Source organism: Protomyctophum parallelum, assembly GCF_964188405.1.
Source record: "Protomyctophum parallelum genome assembly, chromosome: 20".
Classification (NCBI taxonomy): Eukaryota; Metazoa; Chordata; class Actinopteri; order Myctophiformes; family Myctophidae; genus Protomyctophum; species Protomyctophum parallelum.
Genome location: NC_139718.1, coordinates 40,995,783 through 41,008,923, shown reverse-complemented (window position 1 = coordinate 41,008,923; position 13,141 = coordinate 40,995,783). Strand labels below are relative to the sequence as shown.

The 13,141-nt window shown below is 49.6% G+C and overlaps 1 protein-coding gene across 8 annotated transcripts in view; it reads right to left on the bottom strand.

The window, feature by feature from the left end:
- The window catches only part of crim1 (cysteine rich transmembrane BMP regulator 1 (chordin-like)), a 218,646-nt gene that overhangs the window by 5,006 nt on the left and 200,499 nt on the right, over positions 1-13,141 (bottom strand). For 7 of the 8 annotated variants that reach the window (XR_014570811.1, XR_014570812.1, XR_014570813.1 and 4 more), the window contains exons 13-15: positions 10,407-10,697; positions 4,064-4,294; positions 56-175 (exon numbers count right to left, since the gene is read on the bottom strand). Coding sequence is in view for 2 of the 8 variants with exons in the window: in XM_083791307.1 (XP_083647433.1) it covers positions 56-175; positions 4,064-4,294; positions 10,407-10,697 (642 nt within the window). In the remaining 6 variants the exon portion in view is untranslated. The remainder of the gene's footprint in view (positions 1-55; positions 176-4,063; positions 4,295-10,406; positions 10,698-13,141) is intronic. The other variant, XM_083791308.1, reaches the window with a different exon arrangement.

The following is a 13,141-nucleotide window of genomic DNA, read 5'->3' as shown; positions in this document are numbered from 1 at the left end:
TGTGTGTGTGTGTGTGTGTGTGTGTGTGTGTGTGCGTGTGCGTGCGTGCGTGCACCTCTGAAGTGCGGCAGGTCGTTAGGGCTGTGTGAGGGGCGGTCCCAGGAGGGCGGGGCTTGTTTCTTGTCCACAGTCTGGTCGGTCTTCTCGATGGGAACGTTGGTGGGAGAGTAGGTCTCTGTGAGGATACGCACGCACACGCACACGCACGCACACGCACGCACACGCACACGCACACGCACACGCACACGCACACGCACACGCACACGCACACGCACACGCACACGCACACACACACACACAGAACAGGAGATGAGGTGTAAATTACGAGTGTGGCAAGCTGCGTGATGTCTCTGGGTAAGGAATGGATGCAGTGTGTGTGTGTGTGTGTGTGTGTGTGTGTGTGTGTGTGTGTGTGTGTGTGTGTGTGTGTGTGTGTACATGCATTTTACACCTGGGCTAACATCAAAGCTTTTGGAAATTACAGTATGTCATGTGGCACGCAAGTCTATGGACTTTCTAATGTTAGTTTAGAGCAGTGGTTTTCAACCAGTGGTCCTTGAGGGGGTTCCAAGTGGTCCCCAGCTAAATGACGGAGAGTTGGTAACCAAATGGGACCCTTATAGATTTAACTCTTGAGATAGTTTCATATTCGACTGTTCAACTAGTCGACTAGTACACCGGGGAGGTGTCACAGCGTCTAGGCAGTAGCATCACAGGAACAAAACGGTCTTTTGACCTGAATTCAGCTTGTGTGGTAGGTGGCCTTACTTCAGTCAAGCGAGTGTTAAATCTAATCTAATCTAATCAAATCAAGCTTTATTTATATAGCACATTTAACCCATTCTGGGCGGGAACCCCTTTTGGTGTTTTTAACTAAGCATTATGTTATACTTTAGCTACTTTACTTTAGCAGATCTACAAGCGCACAGCTTGTAGGTCTGCTATTTTTTTTAAAGCCGTGAAAATGTGCCTCAAGTCTTTGAATATTCTTCCAGAGTTTCAGTTTTTAACTCAAATCTGTGCTTCTGGAGAGGTCCCCTGGAACAACATATTTTCAGATGGGGGTGACTTGACATGAAATATTGAGAACCACTGAAGCCCGACACACACCGTCTGCGACCGCCACGGCACAGTATTGCCGCACGCCATAGCCGCACGGCAACACCAACAGGACGCGGCGCGCTACGCGCGGCTGGGGAGTTTTGTTGACTATATTCCATTGCCACGCCCACGGATAGCCGGGTGGAGGCCGCGCGGCAACGCCTGGAAAATAGAACAGCGGTGCATCGGCACGGCAGGCGAGGCGTGACCGCGCGCCAGCGCGCGTCGGACGCAGCCGGTGTGCGATAGGTTCATTGAAAATAATGGAGGCGGCTGTGTCCCCCGCGCGTCGCGCAGCCGGTGTGTGGTGGGCTTCATATAGAAACATGAGGTTTCTCAGAAAGAAAGACATTTTAAAAAGACATTTTTAAATTTCGACGTCAGGCCTAAATGGGTTAAAACAATCGAGATTGACCAAAGTGCCGTACACAATAAAATCTAGAAACATCAAAACAATGATGCATGTGCACTCACATGGAAACAGGACATGAAACAGTTCAGCTGACAACAGCGGAAAAGCAGGAATGATCAAAGCCATCTGAACCCTTTCAGCGCTAGCATTTATTGAAAAATTTGGATCTAATTCACGCCAGCATTTTTTTTCCAGTCGAGCTTATTTCGAAAAGCCACAGTTCCTGTCTACCGGAAGTAGCTTATCCTAGGACGCTCAACGGAGCAGCAGAGACAGGACTTGTTTACAATGTGAATCCAAACCGGGGCACTGGAACTCTCCACATCGCCGGCTCTGTGCCGTCAAAGAAACGCTGTTTTGACCAAAATGCCATCTGGGACAAGGAATAGGAGATGCAGGCGATTGAAAGAAAGGGATAGAATGGATTATTATGGCGACAAAGACGATCTAAGATGGACGATCCAGTGCTGTGCTAACAACACAGCTAGCTAACCGGCTAACGTAAGTAGCATTATGGCTCGATCGATCGAATGCACTATAAAAGCGCAATTGCCATTAAGAAGAGGCTTGAACAGTTCAATGGACTGGGCACTTTTGAAATGAAGAGGGAGGCTTATTCCAGAGCATTGGTGCTGCAAAACAGCGAAGGCACGATCACCTCTAGATCTTAAATTTGATGGAGTACAATCAAAGAAGAGGTCAGATAGGTATGAGGGGGGCCAGCCCATGTACACAGATTTATAAACAAATAAAAATACCCTTACAATCAATTCTGAACTTGACAGGGTTAAGGAGAGATTCTCCTTAACGCTATGGACCAGAGACCAGAACGTTGACGGACATTCTATTTATTCAGAGGTGTGTGTGTGTGTGTGTGTGAGCACATGGTCACACTCACAGAGCCCACTGGAGCGCCACAGGGACTCTGCGTCTTGCCCAAGGACACTTGGGTACGGGCGGACACAGAACGTCAACCCGGGTGCTTTGGTCAGCATCTCCTAATGTCTCCTCCCCTGACGCCTCCAGGATGTGTGTGTGTGTGTGTGTGTGTGTGTGTGTGTGTGTGGTGTGTGTGCGTGCGTGCGTGCGTGCGTGCGTGCTCACATGGACGATTGGACGTGCATATCGCCACTGAAACCTTGTATCTCCATATTTTCCACGGTTCGTTTTTGTCTTTTTGTATGTTTTGTCTTTCCATAAATTCATCTACACAGTTCCATCTCCAGTGAGATTGTAGAGAGGCTATTTCCGCTACTTTTGATGTGACGATTGAGGAAAATGTGAGAGTTGTTTAGTGTGTCTGTGCGTTTTTATGAAGTAGGCCTGTGCAACGCTGCAAACGTTTTTTGAAAAAGTGTTATAAATGTCATTTTTATTTTTTTAAAACAAAACACAAATCTTCTCTTCTGGGGGTCCCTCGCTGCCACAACACATTTTCAGATGGGGGCCAAATATAAATGTCAATTCGGGGGGCCCTTGATCGGCACGCAAAAGTTTGAGAGCTACTGCTTTAGAGCAGGGCTGGGCAACTTTGACGACGGCCACCAGGCACGTGCAGAGTTCTAAAAAACAAAAACAAAAACGTCCAATAAGGGCTTGTGTGGGGGGGAAACAAGGGCTTATTTGGGGGGCAAATAAAGGCTTATGGGGCGCAAATAAGGGCTTGTGTGGGGGTGTAATAAGGGCTTGTATGGGGGGCAAATAAGGGCTTGTGTGGGGGGCAAATAAGGGCTTATGTGTGGGGGCAAATAAGGGCTTATGTGTGGGGGCAATAAGGGCTTATGTGGGGGCAATAAGGGCTTGTGTGTGGGCAAATAAGTGCCATTGGCCTTTCAAGACGAACATTTGACAAGTAATGATAAATTCCACTATCATAATGAATTATCTTTTAATCTGCCATCAGTCAGTTTTAGTTTCAGACTAATGAGAACATATTGCTTATTTTACTGTCCAATGACATGAAATGGCACAAGGGAAGGACTCCACAAAAAGACCACCCCCAAAAATCTAAACGCGTCGCAGTGCGACGCGTTTGAGCTTGTAGATCAGCTAATTTTGCTATTATTTGAATTAGAATCCTGAAAAGTAATAATAATAATAATAATACTCATTAAGCTACTAATCTACTTATCAGTATTCTGGTATTAACCTGCGGGCCACATTAACCCATTCTGAACGGGAACCCCTTTTGGTGTTAGCATCATGTCGTGCTTTACCTATTGAAAAATAGCAGATCTACAAGCTCATATCGCGCCACCGAGTGGCGCGATACGAGCTTGTAGGTCTGCTATTTTTGAAAAATCGAAGAACGACTGACATTTTCAGAATCTGATCTCAGGTCAGAATGGGTTAATCAGACCAGTGTGTGTCCAGTAGGAAACCTCGTATGAATCTGATCTCAGGTCAGAATGGGTTAAGTGAAGGTGAGGGCCGCATGTGGCCCATGTATGGGGCAAACAGGTTTTCCACCCGACATGGCGCTGTTTGCGCTTGCATCGCCAATGCGTACCTGCGCGCGTGCGCGCGTGTGTGTGTGTGTGTGTGTGTTACCTGAGCATATGGGGCAGCAGCTGCCCTCCTTGGCGCTGGCTTTGGGGCAGGGCTTCTGGCTGGGCGGGACGGGGGGGCAGGACACGGTGGAGCACAGCGTCTGCCCCGCCAGGCAGTAGCAGTGGGTGCAGGCGTCGATGTCCCAGCGCTCCTCGTCCTCGTACTGGCGCCCGTTGAAGTGGCACGCCGCCGGGGAGGGGGCGGGGCCAGGGGGCGGGGCCGCGGGCGTGTCTGCACACGGGGAGAGAGAGAAAGAGGGAGAGGGGGAGAGAGAGGGGGAGAGGGAGAGGGAGAGGGAGAGGGGGAGGGAGAGAGGGGGAGAGGGAGAGGGAGAGAGGCAGAGGGGGAGAGAGAGAGAGAGAGGGATAGAGAGAGAGGGAGAGGGGGAGGGAGAGGGGGAGAGGAAGAGAGAGAGAGAGGGGGAGAGGGGGAGAGAGAGAGAGAGAGAGAGAGAGAGAGAGAGAGAGAGAGAGAGAGAGAGAGCTGCTTAAAACCCCTTACTTTAAATTGCCTTACTGCTCATAGAAAATGAATGCTGAACGTGGTAAAATGAACTAAAAGGCAGTGTTTATGTTATTACAGTATTTTAGACAATATATTTAGTATTTCATTCAATTAGCTTCCTGTTCTTGTTATCATTTCGCATTGTGCGTTATCGTGTCTGCTGTGCAGAACACCTGAGTCCCACTGTGTCTGTAATGTGATCAACAATTTGCATTTTGATTTGATTTGTGTGAATGTGCAGCGTGAGCGCCTGCGTGCGGATGGAACGCTGCACAGCACCGAAGGCCTTCAGAGTTGAGTTCTGGCGTCTATACTTTGAATATGAAATACAGAAACAAAAGAAAAACAGAAGAGAGCTTCATTTCGTCTGCTCCACGGGTATACCATAATGCAGCTCTCAGAGTTAAGTTCAATAGGGACGAGCTCTTCTCTTATAGCCTGGTGGAACCGCTCCCCCTGCTGGACAACGTCTGCATTCTGCCAGAAGGGTGAGTCTGGAATCTCTCGGGCAGAGACGATGCACTCCGGACCAATTCTATAGCGGCCGCTATAGAGGAGCGATATGCGGTCGCATGGGGCCGCTAGAGGAGCGATATGCGGCCGCATGGGGCCGCTATAGAGGAGCGATATGGGGCCGCATGGGGCCGCTATAGAGGAGCGATATGGGGCCGCTATAGAGGAGCGATATGGGGCCGCATGGGGCCGCTATAGAGGAGCGATATGGGGCCGCATGGGGCCGCTATAGAGGAGCGATATGGGGCCGCTATAGAGGAGCGATATGGGGCCGTATGGGGCCGCTATAGAGGAGCGATATGGGGCCGTATGGGGCCGCTATAGAGGAGCAATATGGGGCCGTATGGGGCCGCTATAGAGGAGCGATATGGGGCCGCATGGGGCCGCTATAGAGGAGCGATATGGGGCCGCATGGGGCCGCTATAGAGGAGCGATATGGGGCCGCATGGGGCAGCTATAGAGGAGCGATATGAGGCCGCATGGGGCCGCTATAGAGGAGCGATATGGGGCCGCTATAGAGGAGTGATATGAGGCCGTATGGGGCCGCTATAGAGGAGCGATATGCGGCCGTATGGGGCCGCTATAGAGGAGCGATATGGGGCCGCATGGGGCCGCTATAGAGGAGCGATATGGGGCCGCATGGGGCAGCTATAGAGGAGCGATATGAGGCCGCATGGGGCCGCTATAGAGGAGCGATATGAGGCCGCATGGGGCCGCTATAGAGGAGCGATATGGGGCCGCTATAGAGGAGTGATATGAGGCCGTATGGGGCCGCTATAGAGGAGCGATATGCGGTCGCATGGGGCCGCTATAGAGGAGCGATATGGGGCCGTATGGGGCCGCTATAGAGGAGCGATATGGGGCCGTATGGGGCCGCTATAGAGGAGCGATATGCGGTCGCATGGGGCCGCTATAGAGGAGCGATATGGGGCCGCTATAGAGGAGCGATATGGGGCCGTATGGGGCCGCTATAGAGGAGCGATACGCGGTCGCATGGGACCGCTATAGAGGAGCGATATGGGGCCGCTATAGAGGAGCGATATGGGACCGCTATAGAGGAGCGATATGGGACCGCTATAGAGGAGCGATATGGGGCCGCTATAGAGGAGCGATATGGGGCCGCTATAGAGGAGCGATATGGGACCGCTATAGAGGAGCGATATGGGGCCGCTATAGAGGAGCGATATGGGACCGCTATAGAGGAGCGATATGGGGCCGCTATAGAGGAGCGATATGGGGCCGCTATAGAGGAGCGATATGGGACCGCTATAGAGGAGCGATATGGGGCCGCTATAGAGGAGCGATATGGGGCCGTATGGGGCCGCTATAGAGGAGCGATATGGGGCCGCATGGGGCCGCTATAGAGGAGCGATATGGGGCCGTATGGGGCCGCTATAGAGGAGCGATATGAGGCCGCATGGGGCCGCTATAGAGGAGCGATATGGGGCCGCATGGGGCCGCTATAGAGGAGTGATATGAGGCCGTATGGGGCCGCTATAGAGGAGCGATATGTAGGGTTGGGATTCGGAACCGGGTCCATTTCAGACCCGGTTCCGACATTGCGGATCCGGAGCCGGTTCCATCGTTTTTTTATTAACGGTTCCCCAAACGGTTCTCATCAGTCGTCATTTAGCTCCGCTGTGTCTGTGCAATGTGCATGCATCATACATGCAAGCAGAGCCTGAGGTGACGTCACCCCACCTAAAGGAGTGTGTGGGGTCGGGGAGGATACGCCCACTGTTCTGTGCATTCAGCGACCGCTCACCGCCGCGGAGCGAGTGATGTCGAAGAGATCTCCAAAGTCTGGTTAACAGAGAGGGAAATGACTCTGAGGCTGAGCACGCAAAGTGGAATAAATGTTATGCTATAGTTCCCTGCAAAGGTTGTTGCAACTTGTACCAGTTGCACGTCCACATTGATGAAACAACTCAAAATCAATACGCCTACACGAGTCCACAACTCACGAGGAGAATAATCTAGGCAAATCGCGTTTGAGAGCCATGCGGAAAGCTCACACTCCCCGCAGCTCCACCACAGCCGGCGGGGGATGAGGATGATGCAAGGCTGGTTCACTTTCCCCAGGCTAGTAACGTAATAGAAAATAAAAACTACTAATGTCTACAGAGCTTTTCATTAGGTGTATTGTACAACTGTTAATGGTGTTAATTTAGAACGCCAATGTCTCGACGTCTTTCTGTCTGATATTTTATGAATCATGCCAAATCAATTTTCTGCACTTATTTTTTACAACTTATAAGCAACTCAACTGCTTTTGATTTGGCTTTAAATTAATCGCGTGACTGTTGAGAGCCCAGCGTTTAGGTGCATATACCTCCATAGATTGATTAGCCTACTTTATAAACAGTTTGCAGAAAAAAGCACAGGAACGTAGCCTACAGTTCAATACAAGGTCTGCTAAAAGGATTTTTTTATTCCAAGAAAGCACTATTTGTTTCCATTAGGGTAAGGGGTCCTTCATATTAAATTAATCTGAACATTAAAGACAACATTTGTCACCACAACAATATCATTATTGCAATGTGTACTGTATTTAATATACAGCAAATTGCAATATATAGAGTAAAAATGATATTGTTGTGGTGGCTAGCTGGTGGTGGTGGTGGTGAAGTTTAAATAATAGTGCCACCTCATACTTGTAAAGTGCATTTTCAATAATTTCATTAATTAATTTGTTTTTATTATGTACTTGGTTAGGTTAGGTATAATATAAGCATCATTTATGTCAGAAAAAAAGGGGAAAAAATAATATTAGGATCCGTTAAGGGAACCGTTAGGAACCGGAACCGTTAAGAGGGATCCGGGAAGGATCCGGAACCGTTAAAATCCTAACGAATCCCAACCCTAGCGATATGCGGTCGCATGGGGCCGCTATAGAGGAGCGATATGGGGCCGTATGGGGCCGCTATAGAGGAGCGATATGGGGCCGTATGGGGCCGCTATAGAGGAGCGATACGCGGTCGCATGGGACCGCTATAGAGGAGCGATATGGGGCCGCTATAGAGGAGCGATATGGGACCGCTATAGAGGAGCGATATGGGGCCGCTATAGAGGAGCGATATGGGACCGCTATAGAGGAGCGATATGGGGCCGCTATAGAGGAGCGATATGGGGCCGCTATAGAGGAGCGATATGGGGCCGCTATAGAGGAGCGATATGGGACCGCTATAGAGGAGCGATATGGGGCCGCTATAGAGGAGCGATATGGGACCGCTATAGAGGAGCGATATGGGACCGCTATAGAGGAGCGATATGGGGCCGCTATAGAGGAGCGATATGGGGCCGTATGGGGCCGCTATAGAGGAGCGATACGCGGTCGCATGGGACCGCTATAGAGGAGCGATATGGGGCCGCATGGGACCGCTATAGAGGAGCGATATGGGGCCGCTATAGAGGAGCGATATGGGGCCGTATGGGGCCGCTATAGAGGAGCGATATGCGGCCGTATGGGGCCGCTATAGAGGAGCGATATGGGGCCGCATGGGGCCGCTATAGAGGAGCGATATGGGGCCGTATGGGGCCGCTATAGAGGAGCGATATGCGGCCGTATGGGGCCGCTATAGTGGAGCGATATGGGGCCGTATGGGGCCGCTATAGAGGAGCGATATGCGGCCGTATGGGGCCGCTATAGAGGAGCGATATGGGGCCGCATGGGGCCGCTATAGAGGAGCGATATGGGGCCGTATGGGGCCGCTATAGAGGAGCGATATGCGGTCGCATGGGGCCGCTATAGTGGAGCGATATGGGGCCGTATGGGGCCGCTATAGTGGAGCGATATGGGGCCGCTATAGAGGAGCGATATGCGGCCGTATGGGGCCGCTATAGAGGAGCGATATGGGGCCGTATGGGGCCGCTATAGAGGAGCGATATGGGGCCGTATGGGGTCGAGAGAGACCATGGATGCAGGCATGGAGGAGGAGGGAACTGGTGAACTCAATACTGCCGCCGTCTGGCGGAGTCGGGTTATTCTCTTCTCTCGCGCTTGATGTAAATTCTCCTCGAATCTTCTTTCACAGCTTGAAGCAGAAGCTCTTACACCAGGGGTTCCCACACTTTTTCACGTCAAGGACCGCCAGAATTGACACAAATTAGCCCGCGGACCCCCCTTGGAAGAGATATGCCAGGGAGGACCCCCCATCTTGTGCTAAATAAATAGCGTCAATGCTAGCGAGCTAAAATATAGCCATCCTTGCTCTAGAAAGCACCAATGTTTCCATCTAGACCACCGGATTATCAGCAAAGACCTCCGAACATCGCGCTAATTGACCAAACCACGGAGAGCTCCGTAGATTAGGAGTTATTCAGCTTTTAGTCTGCCTGTATAATGGGAGGTGGGCGGCAGCGCGCATGCGCGATCCGGTCTAGGGTCGCTAAAGAAGGAAAGGCCGAGCCAAAATAATAATGAAAAAATAGTTCTCAGCGATGCGGATATTGATATCCATAATAAAGCTAACCTGACACGAGCGGAAGGTTATTACAGTCCTTATGGCGGAGCATTCCGCCAAAAGTAGGGATTGGGTTAATGGCATTTCTATCTCTGGGACCCCCAATTTATATTGTAAAATCAATGTTAATTTAACTCTGAGGGTGTACAAATGGAGCCAAATGGACCCTGTAGACTTTCGTCTCACACGAACGCTCATTGACAACGAATGGAGAATTTTACGTCATTATACGTGTCTGAGCAAATCGACGTCATGACGCATAATAGTACGACGATAAGAGCACCCCTCACTTCACACGGGTGTGATTTAAAAAATATATATATTTAACCCATTCTAGGCGGTAACCCCTATTGGTGTTAGTATTATGTTATGCTTTAGCTATTGAAAAATATCAGATCTACTGAGCACGCCACCGAGTGGCGCGCTAAGAGCTTGTATAGGTCTGCTATTTTGAAAAATCGAAGGACTGACATAGAAACATAGCTTTTTCAGAAAACTGTCGGGATGTAGAAAAGAAGACTTTTTTTTTAGAATCTGATCTCAGGTCAGAATGGGTTAATCAATTACCCATTCTGACCGGGAACCCATTTTGGTGTTAGCATCATGTTATGCTTTATCTATTTAAAAATAGCAGATCTACAAGCTCATATCGCGCCACCGAGTGGCGCGATACGAGCTTGTAGGTCTGCTATTTTTAAATAATCGAAGAACGACTGACATTTTTAGAATCTGATCTCAGGTCAGAACGGGTTAATCAGACCAGTGTGTGTCCGGTGGAAACCTCGTATGAATCTGATCTCAGGTCAGAACCGAGCAGTCGGATTGACTACAGAGGGAGCTAACGCAGTGCGCAGTGTCCTCACCCAGACAGTAGGGGCAGCACTGTCCCTTCCTCAGCAGGGGCCGGGGGCAGGCGGTGGCGGGGCAGGTCTCGGTGAAGCAGCGCGCGGTGCCGGCGTCGCACACACAGCTGGTGCACACGTCGGGCTTCCACGACTCCCCCGGGAGGAACATGTCCGCCCCGCCCGAGTCCCCGACGTCCCCCGCGCGGCACACGGAGCCGCCGCCGCCGCCGCCGCCTCCTCCTCCTCCTCCTCCTCCTCCACTCGAGGTGTTGAAGACGGGCGGCGGAGCGATGGACGATGTCGCGTCCTCTGGAGAGAGACATGCAGCAGAGGAACAAGTGCTTTTTTAAACTTTTTTTGTACCCTCTGGAGTGAGTGTGGAACTATAGTGGCCCCTCTGGAGTGAGTGTGGAACTATAGTGGCCCCTCTGGAGTGAGTGTGGAACTATAGTGGCCCCTCTGGAGTGAGTGTGGAACTATAGTGGCCCCTCTGGAGTGATCGTGGAACTATAGTGGCCCTCTGGAGTGAGTGTGGAACTATAGTGGCCCCTCTGGAGTGATCGTGGAACTATAGTGGCCCCTCTGGAGTGAGTGTGGAACTATCAGTGATGGGCAAGCTACTTGGAAAATGTAGTAAGCTACACTACCAGTTACTCTCTATTAAATATAGCTCAACTACAACGAAGCTATCCCCAGATAATTGTAGCAAGCTACACTATAAGCTACATGGCAAAAGTAGCTAGCTACATGGACACTACTTTTTTTTTTAATATTTTTTATCAACTTAATGATCAAGTTTCCACCGAACAAATAGCCTATAGGCAGGCAAAAATGCTGAGTTTGATTTTTTATTAAAAAACAAACAGGAAACAAGCCCTCTGTCTGGCTTTTGGTGTCAACTTTTTCACATTTACTTGTATTAATGTACCTTACGGTGTCAGGAGCCAGCTGATTCATGTGTTCAGTGTTGGGAAAGTTCTTTTTTTTATTAACTATAGTTCAGTTCAGTTAAATTTTTTTAAAGGAACTAATTCAGTTCATAATTCAACATTTTGAACTAAAGTTCATGGTTCCAAAAAATTAACGATTTTAGTTATTTTTTGTTATTTTATTTTAATTATTATTATTGCCACAGCCTAGCCATTTGCACACCAGCTGAGAGGCATAATTTAGACTAGAGAATGCTAGTCTCTCAAGACAGACTGTTGCCTCGATAGGCACTGTTTTACCGAATATTTGAGGATGGGATACTCAGATTGAGAGAATGCTGGCATGTATGGCACTTAAATGAGATGTTAATGTCCTGTAGGTAGACTTAGAAATAAAACTAGTGTTGACTAATCAATACAAGTGGCTCTTATTTTGATGGGGCAGTTTCTGCACAAGAAGTCCGTTTGACTTGTAAACAATTAAGCTACGATGAATGAGCTGTCAAAGTACTATAGTCACTAAACCACGTCAGCGATCAAATTTACAATATGAAAACTTTCACTTAGACAATAATGTAGGTTACACACGCTGGAATTAAACATGGAACCTGCAGGCAGCATTAGGTGAGTAATTCATTGTGTTGTGCTAGAGATAAAAGGACAGCTGCTGCGTGGGATCCTCTTGCTGCTTAACAACATAACTGTGTCAGACTCATCTTATCTAAACCAACCAATCATGGATTTTTTTCCAGGGATTTTTCCCCCCACAAAACTTTATTTAACAGTCAATTTGTAACTTATAGCTTTTGTTGAAAGCTACGTCACTACTTGGGTCTAAAAATAGCTACACTACAAAAAACGCTACTTGGTTCAAAAGGAGTGAAGCTACCATCAAGCTACTGATAAATGTAGTTAAGCTATGTAGCTTCGCTACTTGTAGCTAGCTACTGCCCAACACTGGGAACTATAGTGGCCCCTCTGGAGTGAGTGTGGAACTATAGTGGCCCCTCTGGAGTGAGTGTGGAACTATAGTGGCCCCTCTGGAGTGAGTGTGGAACTATAGTGGCCCCTCTGGAGTGAGTGTGGAACTATAGTGGCCACTCTGGAGTGAGTGTGGAACTATAGTGGCCCCTCTGGAGTGAGTGTGGAACTATAGTGGCCCCTCTGGAGTGAGTGTGGAACTATAGTGGCCCTCTGGAGTGAGTGTGGAACTATAGTGGCCCTCTGGAGTGCTTGTGGAACTATAGTGGCCCCTCTGGAGTGAGTGTGGAACTATAGTGGCCCTCTGGAGTGAGTGTGGAACTATAGTGGCCCTCTGGAGTGCTTGTGGAACTATAGTGGCCCTCTGGAGTGAGTGTGGAACTATAGTGGCCCCTCTGGAGTGAGTGTGGAACTATAGTGGCCCCTCTGGAGTGAGTGTGGAACTATAGTGGCCCTCTGGAGTGAGTGTGGAACTATAGTGGCCCCTCTGGAGTGAGTGTGGAACTATAGTGGCCCTCTGGAGTGCTTGTGGAACTATAGTGGCCCCTCTGGAGTGAGTGTGGAACTATAGTGGCCCCTCTGGAGTGAGTGTGGAACTATAGTGGCCCTCTGGAGTGAGTGTGGAACTATAGTGGCCCCTCTGGAGTGAGTGTGGAACTATAGTGGCCCCTCTGGAGTGAGTGTGGAACTATAGTGGCCCCTCTGGAGTGAGTGTGGAACTATAGTGGCCCTCTGGAGTGAGTGTGGAACTATAGTGGCCCTCTGGAGTGAGTGTGGAACTATAGTGGCCCCTCTGGAGTGAGTGTGGAACTATAGTGGCCCTCTGGAGTGAGTGTGGAACTA